At 49.3% G+C, this 26,008-nt stretch overlaps 1 protein-coding gene across 1 annotated transcript in view; it reads right to left on the reverse strand.

Moving 5' to 3' along the window:
• Positions 1–16,080: 16,080 nt before the first annotated feature.
• The window catches only part of LOC146338036 (digestive cysteine proteinase 2-like), a 42,764-nt gene continuing 32,836 nt past the window's right edge, over positions 16,081–26,008 (reverse strand). The window contains exons 7-11 of the mRNA XM_084815742.1: positions 25,003–25,196; positions 23,862–23,953; positions 22,316–22,477; positions 19,297–19,486; positions 16,081–17,723 (exon numbers count right to left, since the gene is read on the reverse strand). Coding sequence (XP_084671868.1) covers positions 17,536–17,723; positions 19,297–19,486; positions 22,316–22,477; positions 23,862–23,953; positions 25,003–25,196 — 826 coding nt within the window. The 3' untranslated portion in view covers positions 16,081–17,535. The remainder of the gene's footprint in view (positions 17,724–19,296; positions 19,487–22,315; positions 22,478–23,861; positions 23,954–25,002; positions 25,197–26,008) is intronic.

Consider the following 26,008-nt stretch of genomic DNA (forward strand, 5'->3'; position numbering starts at 1 on the left):
ATGACCACCCCTGGCCCTAGCCTGGCAGTGACAGCTTCCCACCTGTGTAATCCTGGCCACAGCCCAGTCTCCTGACCTGTGTCTAAAAGGCCATGTCAACAAGTGGTGGGATTGCGGGGAGACGCCTGGGCCCCATCTACATAAGCCATTTACTCCAGGGCTGCTGCAATTCGAGGTTCTTCGGGACATACGACGTAGTTGCCATTTCGCAGCCAACCATGGTTTTCACCCAAAAAAGTCAGATTTCCAAACAGGTGTTTTGCTGTGATGTTTTTGGTTTACTGCCAGTTTCGCACGGTTGCGAGCCGTCTGTCCCTTCCCTGAACTGACTTCGCATTTTGTGGTGGGCATGTGGTAGGCATGCCTAGTGCTTGTATCACTCAGTGATGCCCCTTCACTCCTCCCCATTCCTTCGCGGCTGTGCAGTTACAGAAGCACAGAGAAGCGTGCTCATTTCTTCAACCACATCTTTGCACACCTTTGCAGCTTCACAATGGCTGCTTTGGAGTCAGTGGCCAAGGGGGCAGGATGGTGTCAGGGGAGCAGAAGGTTCAGGACCAACTTCATTCCAGCCACCATTTTGGAATGATGGGTAGGCACGCACCTCTCATGGTCATATGCCTTGGCATGCGCAAACCATCATGAGAGTCTTGGGCTGGAGAACTGCCAAACAGTTGGCATGGTAATGAAGGAGCAGACCACCCACATTTTACCTAACAAGGAACGGACAGGCACAAAAGAACCCCTAAAATACAAAACAGCCACTAAAACCCGAAGTGTCGGACCCCCACGTTCACATGCCTGCATAGCTGCGCATTTAAATATAATGTTTTTTTAAAAAGAGCAGTGCGACTGCTGCAGTTTACTTTGCTTCAACGGCTATGTGTCAGGGCACAGCAGATTTTCCCACTGGAGAAGTCCACAGTAAATCGTGTGCGTACCGCAGCATGAGCGAATTCGCAGCTGCAATGCTACACAGTTGTGACAGAAGGAAGGTTGAAAATGGTGTTGTGTAGATGGCTCCCTGGAGCAGGAAAAATCCATCAAGACTATAGGCTCTTCTTCCCCAACCTGGGCACCGCCCTGGTGTGTTGGAATGCAGCTCCCATCATCCCCACTAGCATAGCCATGCTGGCTGGGGCTGATGGGAGTTGAAGTTCTACAGAACTATCTGGGGGACACCAGGTTGAGGAAAGCTGGGTGTGGGACAATTCAAGCTGTTTGATTTAGAATGGGGTTGGTTCATTTGGGAGAAGGCAAAGGGTTCAGCCCTCCCATGACACTAATGAGTAGACTTCCACCTCTGCTATTTTCTCCATCTCAAGCAGTGAGCCAGGAGAAGAGCATCAAGGTCACTCTGTGGGAGTAAAGCATTGCACCAGCCTGACACATCTTGTAGAGCACTTTCTTCTGGCACATCCTCATTTTGCTCTTCCTGCTGGGTAACGCAGCCCAGTGAAGCGGCACGCTGGCTCTGGAAAAACCTGTTTGCCAGTCCTCGGGGATGAGGAGAGGGCTCTGTAAGCTTCCACAGAGGGACGCTCCCATGCTGGACCAGCTTTCTTGTCATCTGCTGTGTGCCAGGAACAGAAATCCATTCCTTGTGATAGCCCAAGGCTTGACATTTGCAAAACTAAAGCTTCTTCCTGCCAGCATGGGCAACATGAAAAGCACTTAGCGTGGAAATAACATCACCACCCACTTTAATGTTTCCAAAGCTTTACATCTCTTCTCCCTCGCCTCAAGCACAGATTAGGGGATTTCTGTCATGCATGCATGAAGGTTTGAGGCCTACAGAGGCAAAGGGGAAAACGGTCAGGCTTAGAGGCTTGGAGTTTTCTGTTGGAATGGGGTAACCCTGAGAGGAGTAGTTTCATTTCTCCAGCTAAGTGTCAGTTCCATTTCTCCACGTAAGTTTCATTTTTTCAGGTTTGAAGCCGTCCCTTCAGTTTTGAGGGAGGAGGGTATATAAACAGAGCTAGAGAGCAGAGAAACCCAGAGCCTGATGTGAGAGCAGTCTGAAGAGTGGGCAGGAAGCAGCCACCTGGAGAAGTCTAAGTGCAGCTAGGGTAAAGGAACTTGTGTTTTGCAACTTTTCTTTTCATGCCTTTTGTATCGCTCAGCTCTAATGCGTAAATACCTTTAGTTGTGATTTGCTGGTTTTAATTTACCAGTAAACTCTTGTGGTTAAACCCTGTGTCTAGAGTGTTAGTCACCCCATGTCTACAGCCCAAACCCCACATTACTGGGAAGGGGAAGGTTAAAAGAAGGAAGGTGGGACTCTTAAGGAGGCAAGAGATCCTTAAGGGGTTGCTCAGGGGGTCCAGGTCATAAGTGGAACCTTGACAGCACGTTAACACACAAGGTTAGGAATCTAGTTTGGCCTATGCCCTTTCGCAATGGCTTAGAATGGCCAAACCAACCTGGGGCTCTCCAGATGGGTTGGTCTACAACTTCCATCATCCCCAGGCAATTGAAAGGGGGATTTGGGGAAAATGTGGTGGTGGTGGTGGTGGTTGGGAAAGTTCAGTCCTATACTCCTGGTGTGCAGTGGTCCCAATCTAAATTGGGACTGCACATGCCTACACTAGAAAAAGAAAAAGGTAACCTTCTCCTATATGCTATGTGAAATGTGTAATTTAGCTCTAAACCAGTGGGGATCACTTATAGCAAGCCGATGCAGAATCAGATCAGCCACCTGGGTTTACCTGCATTGCCTTCAATGTTACTGCTTTACAGGTAGATGGCTTATCTGACTTAAATAAGGAATCAGTTGCATTGGCTTCTCATTCCCACATGGAGGTGGAATGTCTTTACAAGATATTTATTTCATTTTTATACTTCCCAGTAGCCAAAGCTCTCTGGGCAGTTCACAACAATTAAAATCATAAAGTACAACATAAAACAATATAAAATATGACAGCTGAAAACTACAGTACAACCAGAATAAAACCTAGCATCAATGCAGAGATTTAAAATACAGATTTAAAACAGCAAAGCTAAAAGACTAGAGTGCTAAAATGCTGGAAAAATAAAAAGGTCTTCACCTGGCACCAAAAGGAGTACAATGTAGGTGCCAGGTGAACCTCTCAAGGGAACTCCTTCCACAGCCAGTGTGCCATAGCAGAAAAGACCCTCTTCCTGGTAGCCACCTGCCTCACTTCCTTTGGCGGGGGCTCCCAGAGAAGAATAATAGAATCATAGATTCATAGAATAGTAGGGTTGGAAGGGGCTTATAAGACCATCGAGTCCACCCCCTGCTCAATGCAGGAATCTAAGTCAAAGCATCCCTGACAGATGGCTGTCCAGCTTCATCTTGAATGCCTCCAGTGTGGGAGAGCCCACCACCTCCCGAGGTCATTGGTTCCATTGTCATATTGCTCTAATAGTCAGGAAGTTTTTCCTGATGTTCAGCCAGAATCTGGCCTCTCACTTGAGCCCATGATTCCATGTCCTGCACTCTGGGATGATTGAGAAGAGATCCTGGCCTTCCTCTCTGTGCCAACCTTTCAAGTACTTAGGAGTGCTATCATATCTCCCCTCAGTCTTCTCTTCTCAAGGCTAAACATGCCCAGTTCTTTCAGTCTCTCCTCACCGGCTTTGTTTCCAGTCCCCTGATCATCTTTGTTGCCTCCTCTGAACCCTCTCCAGTTTGTCTGCATCCTTCTTAAAGTGTGGCGCCCAGAACTGGACACAGTACTCCAGATGAGGCCTACCCAGTGCTGAGTAGAGGGGAACTAGTACTTCATGGGATTTGGAGGCTATGCTTCTATTAATGCAGCCCAAAATAGCATTTGACTTTTTTGCAGCCACATCACATTGTTGGCTCATATTCAGCTTGTGATCGACAACAATTCCAAGATCCTTCTCGCTTGTAGTATTGTTGAGCCAAGTATCCCCCATCTTGTAACTGTGCATTTGGTTTTTTTTCCCTAGGTGCAGAACTTGGCATTTATCCCTATTAAATTTCATTCTGTTGTTTTCTGCCCAGCGCTCCAGCCTATCAAGATCACTTTGAATTCTGTTTCTGTCTTCCAGGATATTGGCTATCCTGCCCAATTCTGTGACATCTGCAGATTTGATCAGCATTGCCTGCACCTCCATCTCCAAGTCATTAATAAAAATGTTGAAGAGCACTGGGCCCAGGACTGAGCCCTGCAGTACCCCGCTCGTTAACCACTCCCCAGTTTGAGAAGATCCCATTGATAAACACTCTTTGAGTCCAATTCTGTAGCCAACTGTGGATCCACCTGATCGTTGTTTCATCTAGCTCAGTTTGAGCTAGTTTGCTCATCAGGATATCATGGGGACTTTGTCGAAAGCTTTTCTGAAGCTGAGGTATATTATGTCCACAGCATTCCCACAGTCCACAAGGGAGGTTACCTGATCAAACAATGAGATCAGATTCGTCTGGCAGGATTTGTTCTTGACAAATCCATGTTGGCTTCGAGTAATCTCTGCATTGTTTTCAAGGTGCTTGCAGATTGATCGCTTTATAATCTGCTCCAGAATTTTCCCAGGGATTGATGTCAGACTGACTGGTCTGTAGTTCCCAGGTTCCTCCTTTTTGCCCTTTTTGAAGATAGGGGCAACATTAACCCCCCTCCAGTCATCTGGCACTTCACCCGTCCTCCATGATTTCTCAAAGATAAGAGACAGTGGTTCTGAGAGTTCTTCTGCTAGTTCCTTTATTACTCTAGCATGCAGTTCATCTGGCCCTGGAGATTTGAACTCATTCAAAGTAATTAGGTGTTCCTTGGCCATATGCCTATCGATCTCAAGCTGCAATCCTGCCCCTTCAGCCTGTACTTCGCCTTTGCCAGGGGGCTCATAGACCCTCTTTTGGGAGAAGACTGAGCCAAAGTAGGAATTGAGCACTTCTGCCTTTTCTTTGTCATCTGTTATCATTTTTCCATCCTTATTTAATAGTTGAACCACCATTTCTTTCCTCTGTCTTTTACTATGCACATATCTGAAGAAAGCCTTTTTGTTGCTTTTAGCATCCCTCACTAACCGCTTGTTCTCAGCTTTAGCCTTCCTGATGCCATCCCTGCAATTCTGAGCTGCCTGCCTGCCTGCACTCTTCCTTTGTTGCTTGGCCTTCTCTCCACTTCCTGTATGTGTCCTTTTTTGTTTTCAGGTCATCTCTAAGCTTTTTGTGAAGCCACATTGGCTTCTTCTGTTGTCTTCCGCCTTTTTTTCTTGTTTGAATTGTTTGTAATTGTGCCTTTAGAATTTCTTTTTTTAAAAACTCCCACTCATCTTGGACTCCTTTTCTCATTAGAGTCACTTGCCATGGAACCTTACTTATCATCGTTCTGAGTTCATTAAAATTGGCTTTCCTAAAATCCAGGGTACGCATTTGGCTACAATCGACTTTTGCTTCCTTTAGAACCAAGAGCTCAAGTATACCATGGTCACTTTCCCCCAGAGTTCCCGTAACTGCTACTTTATCCACTAAGTGATCTCTGTTGGTCACCTAAGATGATCTTAGGTTCTGGGCAGGTACATATAGGAGGAGGTGAGTCTTCAGATAACCTGGCCCCAAGCTGGCTAGGGCTTTGAATGTTAATAGCAGCGCTTTGAATCGGGCCCAGACATGGACTGGCAGCCAGTTCAGTCAAGTGCTTGGTGTCATCCCTGATGCTTTCCTTGAGTCCCCAGTCAGTTCTGGCTCCTCCAGGAGCAGATGACGAGTGAAGCATATTTTAGTTGCTCAGCAACTACATACAGGTTGTGTTTCCCTACTGTCCTGAGTAGGCACAGCATTCATCGGCTAGCATGGCTTATGAGTGCTAAGCAACAGTGATGCTCTTTCTCTGATGGAGTTAGCAAACCACCTGATGGAGGGTCAAAATATACATGATGCAAGAGAATTCCTGACACCCCCACCATCACGCCCTTTACAGCATCAGGGGAGGATTACAACCGTGACTAAGGCAGGGGTGTTGAACCTCTTTAAGCCCAAGGGCCAAATTCCATTTCAGAGAAACTCTTGGGGGCTGCATTCCAGTGGTGGGCGGGGCTGGATGAAAACAGGGCAGGGCCAAAGTACCAATTTATTTTCGTGTAAAGCTTTTACTGCCAGTAACTATGCCTTAGGAGAGGCATTTCAACCTTTTAGAATGAGCGGGGTGGGGAATGGGCAAAAGCCAGGAAGCCACCCAACTATAGATGGTTGGGGGAAAGACGTTGCGGCCTGGGAAAGGGGTGTGTGAAAACCAGGCGGGACGGATTTTGTGCAGACCTGAAGTTCCTCACCCCATCCACACTCTAAATTTGTAGTGGTTATATGTCAGTTTCCCTGTTGCCCCCAAGGAATCCTGGGGGTTGTAGTTGGCTGAGAGTTCTCTCTTGGAGATCCCAAACACCCATCCCCATCCCAAAACTACCATTCCCAGGGCTCCTGACAGAGAGGCAGCTTAGATCTGAGGTGTTGATGTGTCTTTCCTCCCCTGCCCAGCCCCTGAAATAGCTCCAGGCAGATTCAACTAAGGAAGGCAGGGTGCTTGAGCAAACATTTATCCACAGAGTTATGTGAGCCTTTGATCATGGCAACACTTCCCCAGTTGTTATTATCAACGCTAATAACTGGTGTGTCGAGCTGCCGGCTTAATGCTTATGACCGGAGTTAATAACACCAGAAGCACAGGGAGCCTTTTGATAACTATGCTTGAAAACGTAATTGCTGAGATGAGGCCTGTGAGCAACGTGGAATGGCTGTCTTTCCATCTGCGTATGTTTCCTTCTCCCTTTCACATTTTTGCCCTGCTGCAAATTTGGTACGGGTGGCAGGGATGTTTATTGCATCCCCACAGTCGTTCCTGGGGAAAGATGTCATTCTTCTTTTGCTTTGTTGATGGGTGAGGCAGTTTGGTTGCTTAGAGGTGTGGGTGTGTGGTAGCTTCTCTTTCACCTGCAAAATAGGAAGCTCCCTTACACCAAGTCACACTGTTTCTCTATCTAGCTCAGTATTACCTGCTCCGCTGGCAGTGGTTGCCCCAGGGTCTCCGACAACTGAGCAGTTACCCATCACCTGCTCTTTGATCCTTTTTTTAAAAAATTGGAGATGTCAAAGACTGAATCTGGAACCTTCTGCCTGCAAGCCTGGCACTCTGCCACCCAGCTACCATCCCTAGACTTTTCTCCTGACACATTCCTTAGTGCCAGAGTGAACAACACGCGGCCCTCCAGATGTTTTGGCTTAGAACTGTTTTGGCTTAGAACTTCCATCATTTTTCACCATTGGCTATGCTGACTAGTGTCAAGGGCTCCTTGGAGAGCTCTCTCAGTCTAATCCAGTAGCCAAGTCCAGACACAGACAAAGGGATTCTTTTCAAAGCTTTATTCTTCTTTTACAACTTAACAACTCTACAGGTAGCAACTAGATCTGAGCAGCAGCATCCCTATGCCCTAAGTTGGAACAGTTGGTCCCCGTTTGAAAGGCAATTACTGGCAGACCCCTGTATTTAAGCACTAGGGAGAGTCCCTCCTCTTTTCCCTTGGATCCTCTGGGCGCAGCCGTTGTTTGCGCACCAACCGGGCACTGCGCCTCCTTTCCGCGCCCTCCATCTGGCGCCGCTCTCTGCGTCTGCGTTGCGCATCCACCAAGTCTGCTATCTCTGCTCGGTCACTCCCTGGACTGCTAACTAAACTAGGAATCTGGGTGGGAGGAATCTCCATCAGCTGTTGGTCCTGGGAAAGAGGAGCGCGCTCCTCTCCCAGGAGCGACTGCTCTTCCTCAGCATCAGAACTACTCTGGGATTCTATGGGCTCAGTGTCCACCCTGACAACATCCCCGCTCCCATGAGGCCCCCCCTCGTGCTCCTCCCCTGGGACCCCAGGTTTGTGAGGGTACAGCTGGTGGAAGCGCCTCAGCAGCAACGGAGCATGCACATTTTTCGCGGGATCCCAGGATCGCTCATCAGGCCTGTCCCAAGAATGAGGCACTGCAGCTGCTGCCAGGCCCTGAGGGGGAAGAATCAGAGAGCGGGGGGAAGTCTCCTCACTCCCTGGCTGGAGGTCAGGCTTATGAGAAAGAGCATCCGCTTGTAGGTTGTCTGAGGCCTTCACATGGCAAATCTTAAGGTGGAACCGAGAAAAAAAAGCGACCACCTAATCTGCCGCTGGTTTAAGGCACGGGCTGTCTGAAGATGTTCGAGGTTGCGATGGTCGGTTCTAACTTCGACTGGGTGTTGTGCCCCCTCCAGGAGATGACGCCAGGTCTCCAAAGCGGACTTGATGGCCAACAGTTCCTTCTCCCAGGTGGTATAATTCCTCTCAGACATGGTCAGTTTCTGGGAGTGGTAGGCGCAGGGTTGCAGCCCGCCGCCCTCCCGATGAGGCTGAAAGAGCACCGCCCCCACTGCAAAGTCAGAGGCATCAGTTTGCACTACAAAAGGCTCAGAACTGAAAAGCCTCTTAAGTTCATCGAAAGCCTGTTGGGCTGATGCTGTCCAATGAAAAGGAGATTTCTTGCCCTTAAGGAGGTGCATGAGAGGTGAAGTGAGCCGAGCAAAACTGGGCAGGAACTTTCTGTAAAAATTAGCAAACCTCAGAAAACGTTGCAAGTCCTTCTTGGTGGACGGAGCCTGCCAGGAGAGGACAGCCTGGACCTTTGCAGGATCCATCCTGATACCGTCAGGCGAAAAAATGTAGCCAAGAAAGTCCAAAGAGGTTAGGTCAAACGCACATTTCTCCAGCTTGACATAAAGATGGTTCTCGCGGAGGCGCTGGAGTACGGCAGAGACATGGCGTTGATGGGCCTCGGAGTCCTCAGAAAATATAAGTAAATCATCGAGATACACAATGAGGAAAGTGTCCAAATAGTCCCTGAAGATGGCATTCATAAAACGCGAAAAAGTGGGAGGGGCGCAGGCTAACCCAAAAGGCATTACTAGGTATTCATACGCTCCGTACCGGGTCCCGAAACAGGTCTTCCACTCATCCCCCTCCCGGATGCGAATGAGATTATATGCGTTACGCAGGTCCAACTTTGTGAAAATCTTGGCTCGCCCCAGGCGCTCCAGCATCTCTGGTATGAGGGGTAGGGGGTACTTGTCAGGGATGGAGACGGAATTTAGATTTCTGAAATCGTGCACCGGCCTGAGTTCTCCAAATCTCTTGGCCACAAAGAAGGTAGGAGCACAGGCGGGGGAGGAGGAGGGGCGAATGAAACCGCATTTGAGATTTGTGTCCAAAAACTCCCGCAGAGCTCGAAGTTCCGGCTCCGACATCGGATACAGCCGGCCAGCGGGGATGGTCGCCCCTGGAATGAGGTTAATGGCACAGTGAAAAGGGCGGTGGGGGGGAAGCCGGTCAGCCTCTTTCTTGTCAAACACATCCCGAAAAGCTGCATACTTCTCTGGGAGGATGACGGTAGCTGAAGGACTGCCAGAAGCAGACAAGGAGGGGGAGGAAAGGGTTAAGGCCTGGGCTGGGACTGGCGCCTCCTCCGGGTGCTCCCGGCAGTAGAGAGACGCAAACTCCACTTGCTGAACTCCCCAAGAAATCTGAGGGTTGTGCTTAGAAAGCCAGGAAATACCCAGCACGATTGGGCATAAGGGAACCTTGGCTAAGTGAAACTGAATCTGCTCAGCGTGGGACTGGGTGCGCATAGCGAGCGGAACTGTAATCCGGGTCACCGCGCCCGAAGAGAGAGGACGCCCATCAATGGTCTCCACTGCCAAGGGGGCAGGAAGGGGCAGGGTAGGAATCTTGTGTAAAAGGGTGAAGGACTCATCCATGAAACTGGTCGTCGCCCCCAAGTCCACTAAAGCCAGGGCCTCCACCCCCCCCCCCTCTGAGAGGAGAGGAGGTGAACATGCAACAGCAGATGGGAGGGTGGGGGGTGGGGGAAAGCACCCACCCGGTGGGGAACTGACCCCCACAACTGAGGCCCCCAACAAGCCTGGGGGGCCGCCTAGTCAGGCCTGGGGATGAGGAGGAGGGGGAAGGAGAGGAGGAGGAGGAGGAGGGGGAGGCAGCGGAGCAGTGGATGTCACTCGGCAGGTCTTGGCGAAATGCCCCAGCTTTCCACATCGAAAACATCGGCGCTCAGCACGGAGGCGCTTAAACTCCTATGGCGGCAGCGAGGCTTGAGTAGCTCCCAGCTGTATCGGGGTCTCCTCCGCCCCCAGCGTCGGAGCGGGGGGTGGGGGAGGAGGCAGGAAACATGGGGGAATGGGAGGAGGGAAATACCGGCCCCTGGCTCCCCACTGGGTCTGCCGGCGCCCCTCCAGTCGACTATCTATCTGAAGGCAGGTCTGGATGAGCTCCTCCAAAGTAGGCGGGCTGGGCGTGCGCGCCAACTCATCCAAAATCTCGTCGTTCAAACCATCCAAAAACTGAGCCAGTAGCGCAGCATCATTCCACTGTAAATCCTGCATCAGCAAGCGAAAGGAAGTCGTGTAGCTGGAAACTGAGTCCTTACCCTGCCGGAGGCGGCAAATCTCCCGAGAAGCCATCTGCGTGCTCAGGGGGTCACCGAAAAAACGTGCCATGGCTGTCATGAAACCTTGATAGTCCCCGAGCAGGGGGTCATTAGCGAGAAGAAGTCCCGAAGCCCATTTAGCTGCCATACCTGACAGTAGGTTAATGATGAAACCCACACGAACCTGTTCCGTCTGGAAATCCTCAGGCCTAAGACGCATGTACAGCTCTGATTGGGCCCTGAAAATCTGAAAAAGTCCTTTCTCACCAGAAAACTTCTCTGGCAATGCCACCGGGCATTTACAGCGTGGGGGAAGCGGAGGTGGGGGGGGATTGAAACATAGTCTGTAGATCTTGCACGGCCGCCGTCAGTTCAGATCACGGAGCAACTGGTTCTCTTGCAGCAGAGCTTGCAGCGCTGGGTCCCCAGCACCCTCCATAAGGCAATCGGAGAGAGAGAGAGAGGAGAGAAAGAAAAAAAAAAAAGAGGGGCGGGGACCAAGCTGTCAAGGGCTCCTTGGAGGGCTCTCTCAGTCTAATCCATTAGCCAAGTCCAGACACAGACAAAGGGATTCTTTTCAAAGCTTTATTCTTCTTTTACAACTTAACAACTCTACAGGTAGCAACTAGATCTGAGCAGCAGTATCCCTATGCCCTAAGTTGGAACAGCTGGTCCCCGTTTGAAAGGCAATTACTGGCAGACCCCTATATTTAAGGACTAGGGAGAATCCCTCCCCTTTTCCCTTGGATCCCCGGGGCGCAGCCGATTGAGTGCGCGCCAACCGGGCACTACGCTCCTCTCAGTGCCCTCCATCTGGTGCCGCTCTCTGCGTCTGCGTCGCGCATCCACCAAGTCTGCTATCTCTGCTCGGTCACTCCCTGGACTGCTAACTAAACTAGGAATGTGGATGGGAGGAATCTCCGTCAGCTGTTGGTCCTGGGAAAGAGGAGCGCACTCCTCTCCCAGGAGCGACTGCTCTTCCTCAGCATCAGAACTACTCTGGGATTCTATGGGCTCAGTGTCCACCCTGACAACTAGGGCTCTTGGGAGTTGTAGAGCATTTCTACACCAGCCTAAAATCCTGCATTTAAAACGGGGCTTTCTGCTTCCGTTTTAAATGTAGGATCTCAACTGACTCCCTTTACACATGCATCTTCCCCCCCACCCCCTCCTGCTTTCGGTTTCTTTGCGGGATAAGGAAAGGCTTCTTTTCACAGCAGCTATGTGGGTTGAACTGAGGGAGTGCCTTGCTTCTCAAGGCTCCAACCCTGGGCACTTACTTACTTGGGAGTAAGCCTCGTTGAACTCAATGGGACTTACTTCTGAGCAGACATAAGATCACCCTGTAAGTCTACAACCTTCGAGTAAGCCCCATTGAACTTAATAGGGTGCCCTGAAACAACAGAGGACGTTGCTTCTGAGCTTGGTGGGGTGGGGGATCAGATGTGTCTCCTTTTGTTGCAGGGAGGCATTTTACCCTCTTCTCCCTCTGATTGAGAAACGCAGAGCCAGGAGACGCAATCAGCAGGCGATTCTTGCCCTCATGCCTGCCTTCCTCATCCAGACCACACCCCCAACAACTGAAAACAAATGCCCACAGCAGGCAGACAGAGTGGTTTCTTCCACTATGGGAGAATTTGATGTGGAGGTCATGCCCCTCCTGTTCCGTGGGCTGGAAAAAATACCCAATTTTTTCCATTTGAGGAAAACATGGGATAGGTGGGAGGAAATAGTGGAATAGTGCCTGGACAATGACGACGTCATGTAAAGGACCTGCACAATTCAGTGAGTGAGCAACCATGCACGCACAATAAACTTGAGGTGCAGAGCTCCCCCTAGGCCCAAACATCTGGAGGGCCACAAGTTGCCTACCCCTGGCTTAGTGCTTTGGCTGCTAAGGGTGCAATCCTATGCATGTTTAGACAGAGAAAAGGCCTACAAGTCCCAGCTTGGCTGGCTGGGGCATGCTGGAAGTTGTAGGCCTTTTTTCCCATCAAAACATGCATAGGATTGCACCCTAAATTTGTCTTCACTTTCAGGGCTTTACCCTGGACATACAGTCAGGGCCAGAAATATTGGTACAAGGATAACTGTTTTGGCAGTTGACTTCTGTACACCACCACATTGAAGTTGAAAGGAAACACACCCAGATGGGAGTGAAGTCAGGACTTTCAGCTGTAATTCAAGGGGTGTCACAGAAGTGGGGCACTAACCATTCAGGAAGGACAGCCAGTGGCACACACACACACCCATCGTTGGTGGCTCAGAAGTAATGGAACAAACCAGCATCATTTCAAAAGTAAGGATCGCCTTCAGTACCTGGAAGAAAATCCTTTACAGTCAATGACTGCCTGAAGTCTGGAACCCATGAACATGACCAAATGCTGAGTTTCCTCCCTCGAGATGCTTTGTCAGGCCTTTACTGCAGCTGCCGCTTGTTTGTGGGTCTTTCTGCCTTCAGTTTTGTCTTCAGTAAGTGAAAAGCATGCTCTATTGGGTTGAGATCAGGTGACTGATTTGGCCATTGAAGAACATCCCACTTCTTTGCCTTGAGAAACTCTTGGGTAGCTTTTGCTGTATGTTTTGGGTCATGATCCATCTGCAATATGAAGCAGCGTCCTATCAGTTTGGCAGCATTCGGCTGAATCTGAGCAGAAAGTATAGCCCTATACACTTCAGAATTCATCCTGCTGCTTTTATCAGCAGTCAGGTCATCAATAAACACCAGTGACCCGGTTCCACTGGCAGCCATACATGCCCATGCCATAACACTGCCTCCACCATGTTTGACAGATGATGTGATATGCTTTGGATCATGAGCTGTTCCTTTTCTTCTCCATACTTTTCTCTTCCCATCATTCTGGTACAAGTTAATCTTGGTTTCATCAGTCCAAAGAATCTTATTCCAGAACCGGGCAGGCTTTTTTAGTGTTTGCTGGCAAAGGCTAATCTGGCCTGTCTGTTCTTGAGCGTTACCAGTGGTTTGCACCTTGTTGTGAAGCCTCTGTATTTACATTCATAAAGCCGTCTCTGGACTGTAGATGTTGACAATGAGATGCCTATCTCCTCAAGAGCGTTCTTGACCTGGCTAGATGTTATGAAAGTGTTCCTCTTCACCATGAGCAGAATTCTGCGGTCATCCACTTTAGTTGTCTTCTGTGGTCTTCCAGGCCTTTTGCTGTTGCTGAGCTTGCCAGTTAATTCTTTCTTTTTCAGGATGTTCCAAACTGTTGTATTGACCACTCCCAATGACTTACTATCTCAATGATGGGTTTATTTTGTTTCCTCAGCCTAACGATGGCCTCCTTCACTCACATGGACACCTCTTTGGACCTCATGTTGGGAGTTCCAGTGAACAGCTACCAAATGCAAATGTCACACTCAGAACCACCTCCAGGCCTTTTATCTGCTTGATTGGTCATGGGGTGCCCAGGAAACAGGCCACACCTGGCCATGCAGCTGCTTGTCAGCCATTTGTTCCATCACTTATGAGCCACCAACGATGGGTGTGCGTGTATGCCACTGGCTGCACTTCCTGAATGGTTAGTGCCCCACTTTTGTCAAACCCCTTGAATTACAGCTGCAAGTCCTGATTTCGCTCCCATCTGGGTGTGTTTCCTTTCAAAACTTCAATGTGGTGGTGTACAGAGGCCAACTGCCAAAACAGTTATCCTTGTTCCAATATTTCTGGCCCTGACTGTATGAATAAAATGCTTTTTAGCATGTGCAGAGTGTGTTTCCTTCACTCCTGTTCCTGAAAAGGCTGGATCTAGCTACAGTGATACATACATGCCTTAGTCACATCCTATTTGCACTATCGGAACAGACGGTATGTGGGGCTGCCTCTGAAAACTGGCTGGAAGCTTCTGCTGCTTCAGAATGCTGTAGTCACACCGTTGGCCAGGGCTGGTTATGGGTGGGAGTGTGGAGCGTGGGACTCCCTTGCTACAACAGCTTTGCTGGCTACTGGTGTGGCTCCAGGCACAATTCAAACTGCTGGTTATAAGCTAGAAAGCCTCATAAGACTGGGGCCCAGGCTATTTAGAGGCAGAGATTTACCACCTAGAGATACTGTAAAGTATGTTCAGCAGAATAGAAATCGATTAAATAAATAATAAATTTGAGAGACCGCATTCTCCCATATGAGCCTGCCTAGGTTTTAAGATCTTCAGGGGTGGCCCTTCTCTCAGTCCTGGTGGGAATATTACAACCTCATCTGCAAGTTACTAGAAGGGGGCAGTGTTGCAATTAATGAGTTCATGGGAATTTAGGCCACAGCTAGCCTCAGGATCTCTAGAGCCTACAGTGTGGTTTCCTGTGATTTTCTCCTTTTTGCTCCTCCCCTCTCTCTCTGACCTCCTCCATGGCTGGGTGCACTGGTGCTTGCTCTCTCACGCCTGCCTGTGTAATGGAACACAAAATAGACTGAACAAACTTTTTGAAACTCGGTGTTGTACCTGCATTTTATGCAAGAACATATGTGAGTAAAGCTGTTTTATTTCCTTCACTGAAGAGTGATGTGGTCTCCTTTTATTAAGATAGCCTTCTGGGAATGTGCGACTGGTAAACACTCATTCTGTTCTGCCTTTTTTTTTTTTCTCTGCTAACTGCCTTTCTAACGAGAGGCATCAATGCTAAATAATTCCCATCAAGTCCCACCCGCATCAGAGGCATGCTTGATTGGGATGCATGAAGAGGGCCTTCTCAGTGGCTGCTCCCAGATCTGGAACTCTATGCTAAGGGAAGCTAGGTTGACTCCCTCTTTGTCATCCTTCCAAAAAAAGGAAAGGATGTTTTTATTCAGGCAGTCCTTTGGCACTTAAGCTGGTTTGCTGTTGAAGGGGTTTTTAATTGGCTGAGTGCCGTTTGTTTCCTTTACTGCTGTGCTTTCAATTGATTTGTTTTTATATTTTAATAAAAACATTTTTGTCTGTTTTATTGATGTTAGGTGCCTTGAAAGCCATTTTTGGCACAAGGCAGGATATATGTGTAATAGATAAATACTGAGTAAACTACAAAACAAGCCCCAGGGCGGTGTGCTCTCCATATGTGGGAATACAACTCCCATCAATCCCAACCAGTATAGCCAATGGGCTGTGCTATTTGGGGATGATGGCAGTTGTTATCCAACATATCAGGAGGGCAGGAAAGGCTGCATTAGGCAGTCCTGGGTAGTGCCTCTCTGCATCAGCAGGTGCTGCTTGTTGTAGGCAGACTTGAAGAACAGCATCTTTTCCTAGAAATTAACTACCCTGGGCAGGACAAGCCTAGCGTGTCCTTTAGCTTGGAAGATGTGGGTGCATGAAAACAGCAACTCCTCTGCTCGCATCACAGCTGTGACACTATGAAAGAGGGGTCCTTAACTATGCAGCCATGTCTGCACTGCACTTATTTAAATCCAGCATATTTGGTGTTTGGAATTGATATGGCAGTGCCGGTGGCAGCAGTTCAAGAAGGTGGTAGCAGGAACTGGAAGGGGAACCAGCAGTAGCAAACGAACCAGGTGAGCACTGGTTCAAATCCCAGTTAATCCTAAACAATATACACACAGCCCTGCTGAAAACCTGTCCCCCATCCCAGCTGTTCCTGGAAGATCATCAGCTGGGTCAAAAAGTAGCATATAACTATTTAAAGAAATGGGGAAAAATAATTCACTGATTATTTAATAAACCCATGCATGTGTGCTTTAATTTACACAAATTTATACAGGCTGTAGAAAGTGGGTTTCTGCCATAATCAATCTATCAGTGTTTAAGGTGCTACAAGACTTTGTTGTTTTTGTTGCAACAGACTTAACACAGCTACCCCTCTGGAAATTATTTATGCTGTAAGTTGCTTTGAGAACTAAAAGAAGCTCTCAAAGCATCTTACAATCTTATGCCCTATCAAGGCCTGTTCTTGAAACGTTCAGATGCTCTCCTTCCGCCAGGATGTACTCTTGAGAAGGCAGGTCATTCAGAGGCGATTCCACAGTATGACATCCTTGTTGCAAGGATGTCTACAGTACACACATCTTTAATCTCTTAGTGCAAGAGAGGTTAGCAGTTCAAGAGCAGCTCTGACCTGCCCCCTAGTCGTTGGCTTGGCACAGGCTAGAAGCAGCAGCAACAGCTGGAGGACCAATTGAACGTTGGCCATCCTCTCGAGTAGGAGAGAAGACAAGAACACAGGGTCTATATACACACACTTATATTTTAATTGGCTCATCTGGACAGAGTCCCAGGAGCTGCTGGGCTGTTTGGTGAAAGCCCGGGTTGATTGCCTACACTTTCACAACTGCTGTGCATTATCTTTTTCCGAGCCCACCACTTCAGTCTCAGTAGCAAGTTTAAGATCACCCTTCAGTGACTGTGTTTGAGGACAGTCTATCAGGTAAGGGCTGGAATACGAGTGTAGTTAGTTCCTTGGCGCGCATGTGTATGCAAGAGAGAGAAAGAGAGTGGGGCTTAGGGAATCCACTCTACCTTACTACTTAAGAGGCAGTCTGGCAGGGGAATCCTGTCCATGTTGCATGGAAGTAAGCCCCACCGTGTTCAATGGGCCCTGGTTTCATAGGGTTTTTTGTAAAGACTGCAGGGTATTCATGGCGAAGGGACCAAAGCACCCTAGAAAATGTCTGGTTCAATTCCTATTGGAGGGCTTAAGGAAACAGAGTAATGAAAGATGAGAGGTTGGTCAATGAAGTGCCTGCCCCAGAATTTCCGAAGAAAGCTCTATGAGGATTGGGACTCATAAAATATTTGAAGGAGCGGGTGGTTATTTCTGTTCCAACAGTGTGTGGCCCGTAAGAAGGATGGAGTTTGTATTTGTATTTATTTCAGTATTTATACCCCACTTTTCAAGGCAAAAAAGCCTTCACAAAACAGCTTGCAAGATAACAGTGCTAGTATAAACACAACTTAAAACAATAACAATTTAATTAAAAAGCAAACAATTCCCTGAGTTTCTTCTAGTTCTATGACTAAGATTCCAGTACATGAATGAAGATGTTAGAGAGGTTTGGCAGTTGTGGGGGGTGCTGATATCTGTATATCTGGAAAAAAAATTGGGACTGGATCTTCTTTTTGAGATTGCCTAAAGGAGCTTGCCATGGTATAGTCTGGTTATGACATAAGGGGGAAGGTGGCTTCAGTAGCTACTCCGCAGTTGTTGTCTTTCATGGACATGAGGATGTAGCCGTCGTTGCCCCAGTAGGTGGACCAGGAGTTCTTGATAAGCCAGTAAAGCTCTCCTTGGAGGACGCCATAGCCAACAGCGAGAACCGCATGATCCAATTCACCCCTCTTGTTTTCTAAAAGGGGGTAAAGAAAACACAAGAGTCAACTTTGTACAGATGGAAGGTTTAACAAGTGTGATGATGCAAAGGAACACACAGGCACGGGGCCAAGTGGAAAGACCTCCTCACTGCATTTCTGAAGGTTGCGTGTTCAAAGCTTCATACACAGTGGCCTCCATCAGAAGGGGACACCCACTCTCATAATACCAGAAATCGGGGTTATCCAGCGGAACTGTATGGTTTGCCTAGCACAGAATCTAAATTTATCCCCATTCATATAAAGACTGCCTAGTTGATCTCTGCTTCTGGTTTCCACCAACCAAGGAACCTGTCTGGTTCACCACAGATGAAGACAGTTTTAAGTTAACAGCTGAATTTAATATTTTCAAAAACTGAGGTTCTATAATTGTTTGAGACTTTCTTCTTCCCAGTGGGCCTAGCGGCACTGAAACCATCACATTACCTGGCAGAGGTATTACCTGGCAGATACCTCCTCCGTATCATCTTAAGACTCTGCCCATGGAGACATCCTGGCTACAACATCAAGTCATCTTCCAATGCCCATACTATCTACCGGCAACCTGCCTCGCCTCCCAGAAAGAGATCTGGAGTTCTCGAAAGCTTGCAAGTTTTTTGATCTTTGACTTAGCCTAAGAAGCCTAAGTTTTTTCCCCAGTGAAACTGGTTGGCAGTGTGTGCCTGTTGTGTAAAATGCAGCTGTGAAGATGAATGAGTTATGCAAAGGGCTCTGTAGCCCTTACCAGAAGGTGGGAATATATCAGATGATGATTAACAGTAAAAACCCTGTTGTGCTCTTGGCCAATCCACTATTCTGCATAAACATGCAGATCATCTGCAAAGTGGCACAATTCTCTCTCTCTCTCTCTCTCTCACACACACACACACACACACACACACACACACGAGCCCAACTGGGTATTCTTTGGCAGCAAACTGCTATGGTGCACCAAGGGGGTCAAATTTAGCTTGTTCTGAAGCCAGATTCAGGTTTTTCTCCCACCACCAAATTCAGTGGCACAGAGGTTGCGGTGGGGGCACATAAGAGCTGCATTTTGCCCACCCCTGTCTTAGACCCATGTGGGTGATGCTGCAACCTTACTACTTAAGAGGCAGTCTGACAGGGGAATCCTGTCTATGTTGCATGGAAATAAGCCCCACTGTGTTCAATGGGCCTCACTCACAGGTACAAGGGTACAGGATTACAGCCTGAAGCACCTGCCTATGAAACACCTGCTTCTAATAGTGCCGTTCTGTACAGTAAAGCTCATAGCATTCAATGGGGCTTACTCTCAACTAAATGCATATAGGATTGCAGCCTAAGTGCCAAGCTCTTTCAAGCTAGCATTCCTCACAATGTCTAGCCAGATACTGCAAAAAACACTGCAGTGGGAATCAGTATTTTGTTTCAATAGCTTCCGATTTCACCCCAACAATGCCTGGATGGGGGGGTTAGCTCATGAACCACCTGGGATCAAGGACACGTTGTACCAACTGCTCTTGAGAAGCATCCCAGGAAAGGTGGCTGGATTTAAAGTTGCCCAGACCAACATGGCAGGCTGGGACTCACTGCATTTGGGCTCGTAGTAAATGCCGTTGGAATAGAAGGAGAAGGTTCTGTGGGAGGCATCGATGCTGACGGACACAGGGCCATGTTTGTAGATGGCTGCCTTCAGCGCCGTAATGTTCTCAGCGGTGACGTTGACGTAGCCTGAGAGCTTGCCCACAAGCTGAGTCTTGTTGCTATGACAGTAGCCATTCTGACAGAGAGAGAGGAAGGAGAGACCATGCATATCATGTACAGAGGAAAATTCCAAGATTTCATTCATCATTTCGTTCACCACCACCACCACCACCACCCAGGGAGCTCCTAAATGCTCTTTGGAGACATTTGTTCCTACATATACATCCTGGAGTCTAACAAATCTACTACCTCTAGTCCAGGCTAGAAGCCCCACATTGAACGCCAAGGGTAAGAGCATAAGAATGTCAGAAGAGCCGTGCTAGATCAGGCCAAGGGTCCATCTAGTCCACCATTCTGTTCACGCAGTGGCCAACCAGCTGCTCACGGGAAACCCACAAGCAGGACATGAGTGCAACAGCACCCTTCTGCCCATGTTCCCCAGCAACTGGTGTACACAGGCATACAGCCTCTGATACTAGAGGTAGCACAGAGCCATCAGGACTACTGGAGATACTGGGTGTAGCTGATAGCCACTCATCCCTCTCCCTAGACCCCTGGCGTCAATCTCAAACCATTGCTTTCCCAACCTGGTGGTGCCCACAAGCAGGACATGAGTACAAGAGCACCCTCCCACCCATGTTCCCCAGCAATGGGCATGCATAGGCAGACTGCCTCTGATACTGGAGGTAGCATAGAGTCATCGGGACTAGTAGCCAGTGATGCCTTCTCCTCCAGGGTGGGAAACTTCTTTCAGCTTGAAGGCCAAATTCAATTTTGGGAAAGTTCTCAGGGACCGTATTCCAGGGATAGGCAGGGTTGAAGGCAAAAGGGGGCAAGGTGAAAGGGGTGGGGCCAAAATACTAAACCACCCAGCATATTTTAGCTTAAAATTCTTACTGCTGGTAGCAGAAGGGGGCAAAAACTGTACAAAAGCTGGGAAACCACCAAATGAATGGGACTTAAGTTAGTCATGACTACTTTAAGTCCCATCCATTTCAACTGGTCTGGTCTAAGTAGGATTTACATTGGATTTTACCCAGTAGGTGGTTTCGGGGGAAGGGCTGGGGTCAGGGAAAGGAGGTGTGGTCTTTTGGGGAACCCGGAGGGCCAGATTTGGCCCGGAGCCTGAGGTTGCCCACCGCTGGCATGCACATTAAGATCTGTTGACCTGAAGGATTCATTTCCGTCTCCTCTTTCCTTGTCCATGTGTCAACTCCTACCACCCCGCACACGCCCAAGCGAGCCTGACACATGTTTAGCAGTGGCGGGGAACCCATTTCAGCCAGAGGGCTTAACTGGCTCCAGACAAGGATGTCCAGGGACACATGTCAGCAGTGGGTGAGGCCACGGCTGGCATGTGCCCTGATGTGCTTGCCCACACAGATACTAACAAGCATGTGCACATACCCACTGGCACACATGCCCTCCCACAGATGGGACTCAGCCAGCGCCTCGAGGAGCCACTCCTCAAGGTGCTGGCTGAGTCGTGCACCGGTTTAGCCCTCTGCTCACCGCTGGCGCGGAAGGGAGGAGCAAAGTTGACTCAGCTGGCACTTCACCTCTTTGTGGTGCCAGCTTGAGTCCTGCTCCAGCTTTTTTGCCCTTTCGTCAAGCGGGGAAGACGAGGGAGAAGAGAAGCCGACTCAGCCACAGCCTTGAGAAGCGTCCCTTGAGACCACGGTTCAGTCCCTCTCCTGCCCTGACCCCTTCTCTGATGGGGGGGAAGCTTTGGGGCAGGGCCTTGGCCAAGGCCTCTGCGGGCTGGGTGGGGTGGCCTGAATGCAGCTCGCGGGCCGGAGGATCCCTATGCCTGTCACACAGAATGGGGCTGTTCATACTGATGCTCAATAATGCGCACTCAATAAACATGATCCGGGGGGGGGGGGATTATACCCACTTGCCATGACCCTCGACAGCTACACACTTGGCTAATCCATGTCCACACTTGCACGGAGAAGCCGTGCGCGCACACATCTACCCATATGCAGGCCTGCTTACACAGCAACACCGAAGGTGCAGCTGAGGATGGGGCCAGGAGCACAATCCTGCAGGTGTCCACAGAATGCGGGGGGGGGGGGGGCTGGCTGAACTGCCGGCATACCTGAAGGCAGCTTTCTCCCACCTGGTCTTCTGCAGAGGTTTTGGATTAAAACTCCCATCAGTCTAGCCACCAGGGCCAATGGACAGGGATAATGGGAGTTGTCGCCCAAAACCATCTGGAGGGCACAAGTATGGGGAAAGCTATCCTCAGGTTAGCCACCAAACATGCAGAGAAAACCCCAAAGTGCAGACCATGAAGCAGTACAGCTCCTTGCCTTAATCCTGGGGTCTCCAACATGGCACCAATGGGCCCACAGACACCTCTCTTGGCACCCCCCAGATTCCTTGCCCCTCCTGGTGTTTAGTGTATTTCTTACGTTTTTAAAAATTATCTGGGAGGCCAGCACGCTGCAGAATGAAGGCCTGCCCTCCAGCACCATCTTTATCTGGGTTCAGAAGAGTGGTCTTGTGTCATGGAGCTCAACTCCCCGCCCCCTCACCTCTGCTTTACACTTAAGTCCTTGTGCAAGTTACTTTTCGTTTAGTCTCAGCAGTGGGCCTTCTGGGAAATGAGTGCTTTATGACAAGCCATGCCCACCATGGCAGCCATTCTATGAAGGAGCAAGATGCCCATGGCAGCCATTTTGTGAGAGCCCTCACAACACTCTCTCAACATTCCAAATGTGCCACCAAATCAGAAAGGTTGGGGACCCCTGCCCTTGCCTAAGTCCCAACACAGCTGCTGATGCAGAGCTAACTTTTCCTCCCCTTTTAGAGTGGATCTTGACCCACGTTGGCCCTCCTTTCATGTGCACTATTGCCTGGTGGCACCAGATACCCCAATAGATATGTTCCGGCTACTCACCTGGCCTTTGTATGGTCCATAGGACTCCGTGCTGGCAATGCCGCCATGTTTCAGGACCCACTCGAATGCCTGCCACTCCTCACCACCATCACAGGCATAGTTCCCAAAGCCCCAAGAGCAGTCAATGAGGATTTGCTGAGAGAGCGGGATGAGCTGCCCAGTCTGGGGAACAGGAGCAAAGCGAACATGAGGCTTGGCTGCCCAGCATAGGAACAGCGGAAGCCGCCTTATACCGAGTCAGAACACTGGCCCACCTAGCCCACTACTGGCAGCAACGACTGACAGCAGCTCCCCAAGGTTTCAGGTAGGTTTCCTGTCTAGCCCTACGGAGATGCCGGGGACTGAACCTGGGACTTTCTGTATGCAAAGCAGGTGCTCCACCACTGAACTATGGCTCCTCCCATAGTTCAGCGGTAGAGCAATACGACATTGTCATATTGCTCCCGTTAGAGCAATACGACAATGGAACCAATGACCTAGGGAGGTGGTGGGCTCTCCCACACTGGAGGCCTTCAAGACGAGGCTGGACAGCTATCTGTCAGGGATGCTCTGACTTGGATTCCTGCACTGAGCAGGGGGTTGGACTCCATGGCCTTGTAGGCTCCTTCCAACCCTACTATTCTATGATTCTGTGATCTCTTCTCAATCATCCCGGAATGCAGGACATGGAATAATGGGCTCAAGTGACAGGAAGCCAGATTCTGGCTGAACATCAGGAAAAAATTCCCGACCTTTACAGCAATACGACAATGGAACCAATTCCCTAGGGAGGTGGTGGGCTCTCCCACACTGGAGGCGTTCAAGGCGAAGCTGGACAGCCATCTGTCAGGGATGCTTTGCCTTGGATTCCTGCATTGAGCAAGGGGGTGGACTTGATGGTCTTATAGGCCCCTTCCAACCCTACTATTCTATGATTCCCAAAACAATGCCAATGAAGGTGGGATATGAACCCACGCATGCAGAACATGATGGATTAGCAGTCCATCCTGGCCAGGGCAGAAAACCACCACCTATTTCGACAGGCAGTATGAAACTAGCAGCACCAGGAAACATGCTTCCAGGTCATGTGGTTTTAATGATTATTAAAAGTGTAGGGTCATATCCAGTGGCATCCCAAAGCCAGTACTAATGACCTTGTGCTAGTGCAAACCAGCTAGCACAACCAGGAAAAGCTGCAGTTTACCACTGAAATTCAAACTGTCATTTTTCTCCATTAAATTCCCCTTTAAGAGATAGCCTTCCCCAAGTTGGTGCCCTCCAGATGTGTTGGATCACAACTCTCATAATGTCCAGCCAGGATGGCCAACAGTTGGGGATGATGGGAGTTGTAGTCCAAAATATCTGGAGGACGCTGTATTGGGGATGGCTGTTCTGAAGCATCTCTCTTATGTTCATTACACTCACATCCTGATTCTTTAATATTATATGTTATTTTACTTCTGTTTCATTACACAAAGATAATGGCCATACTGGCTGGGAATTATGGGAGTTGTGGTCCAACACATCTGGAGGGCACCAGGTTGGAGAAGGACAGACAAGCTCTCACCTTGAGGAAGAACGCTCCTTCCAGGGATCCGGTGGTAGAAAAACTCCAGCAGGAACCACACACAGCCTGGTCCTTGACCGGAGTCACCGCACCTGGAGAGCAAAGAGAAACGGGTGGGACACTCGCATTATCGCTACCACGTAGGGATGGATGAATCTGTCTATTTTAGCACCGTTGCTCAGTTGCTCATTTTTTCCACAGGGAGGGAGGCTGGGTTGAAATCTGGTTGGAGCACCAGTGCTGGGGGAGGTGGTGTCTGCAGGGACAAATGTCAAGGTTCCTGTATGTATAATAAGAAAAACAGTGGTGGTGGGGAGGCGGGATAATGAATGCCCCCCTCTCCTGGTGCCATCACTTCAATCAAAGTGCAAAGTTCCTAGAGCTACTTTTAGGCGAAAAGGAAAAGCATCAGGAACTTCCGTTGCCATCTCCTGCCTCTCCTCTGACTTAGATCTCAATGGCTTGAGCTTGGAGGATTAGTGAGTTGGCCAGAAGTAGAGGCGATCTGACGAGGAGATCACAGGTAGTCTCAAAAAAGAAGAAGAAAAAGGAGGAGTGACTATCCCACCCCCTAATCAGGGGGGCAGAAGCCCGCAGAGCTTCCTGGGGGTTGGGGCTGGTCTCAAAGTCCTGCCCCTTGGAGGAATCAGCACCCCGGAAGGATTCACCGCTGATATCTCCCCTCTGGGATTGGAGATAACAGAAATTATGTGGCTGGTGGGGACTCAGCCAGTGTTGGGAAGAGTGGCTGCTCTCTGTGACCCACTCAGTGTGTGTGTGTGGGGGGGGGCGTGTGGCTCAGATGTCAGCAGGGTGGTGAATCCGCTCTGGGTTTCAGTCAGAACCAGTCAGAACTCTAAAGGAGCTCTCCAAGGTGCTTTGCTATTTCCCCCAGCTCCTCTTCGCACCTTGGATAGCTCCTTTAGAATTCTGACTGGTTCTGACTGAAACCTGGAGCAGATCCTCTGCCCCAGTGACATTGGACCCACCAGCCTCCACTGGGCCCATGGGGTGCTGGATGGGTCCAGAGGACATCAGTGGGGACCAGGAGGGCAACCCAGCCCCCAACCCCAACCTATTCCTGTAGCCCTGCCCTAACAGCACCCTTGCTTCAATGGGATTGCCTCCCAATGCCACTTACCATAGAGTCGCCAATCCAAGCTCTCTGGCAGGATGAGTCCTGTGTACATCTCCTCGAGGAAAGGCAGCCCATTGTTGGGCGCTGTGCTCTTCAGCTTCCCCCTCATCACGGCCATTTCCTCCTGGGTGAGGTCAGCCAAGTGGTTCAGGGCCATCTTGAAGGAGAGGTTGGCCCGGTTCTTGGAGTGGACAAACCTGGGGGGTGGGGGAGCGAGAAGGAAGGCCATTATCGGAGAAACAGTTGGGCAACGGTCAGCTCTGCCTTTCAGCCCTCGCCCAACTTTCTTACGCTCAAAGATTTCTCAGTCACAAGGGATTATGGGAGCAGGGCAAGATGACAGATATCAGAGCAAGAAAGGCATTCTTTCCCTTTCAAGATACATTCTGCTGATTTATGTCCCTGGTCTGCAAAAACCCAGTGAAGCAACCTCAGGCGCCCCTGCCAGGTGAAGTAAGGTGGGTAGCAATGGGAGAGAAAGAGCCTCCTCTGTGGTGACACTGCATCTGTGCAACCCAAAGGCTCTACGGCTTGCCTGGGGCCTGTGCGATTGTCTTTTGTTATGGAGGCTTTTGGCATCTGATGCCGAAAGTATTAACATTCAGTACCAATGTTAATACTTGGTTCTATGCAGATCTTATTCCGCTGTTTCAGTGAATGTTTTATTGTGCTTCTATGCTTATGCTGTAAATTCCCGATGGTAAACCCAATACTTGCTACCGAAGGGCAGCGTATAGACGTAGGTTGCTGTGAAGCACAGTGCCAAAACTTAGCTGGAGACACAGGGATCACCACCACCAGCCATTCCAACAAGTTGTTCTGCAAGGAGGAAATGGGGCCATTCCATCAGCCCTGCTGAAAGACTTAATTTTTTCCTCCTCTTCCCTCCCCCCTCCTTTTTCCTCATGTGTTGTGTTCTTTGAGACTGTAAGCCAGGACTGTCTTATTTTACTGATTATTTGTAAGCCACTCTGGGAGCTTTTTATTCTGAGGATCTGAGTCTTACTTC

This window comes from Heloderma suspectum, chromosome 10 (assembly GCF_057233095.1).
Source record: "Heloderma suspectum isolate Gila_16-S chromosome 10, 16-S_ref, whole genome shotgun sequence".
Taxonomy (NCBI): Eukaryota; Metazoa; Chordata; class Lepidosauria; order Squamata; family Helodermatidae; genus Heloderma; species Heloderma suspectum.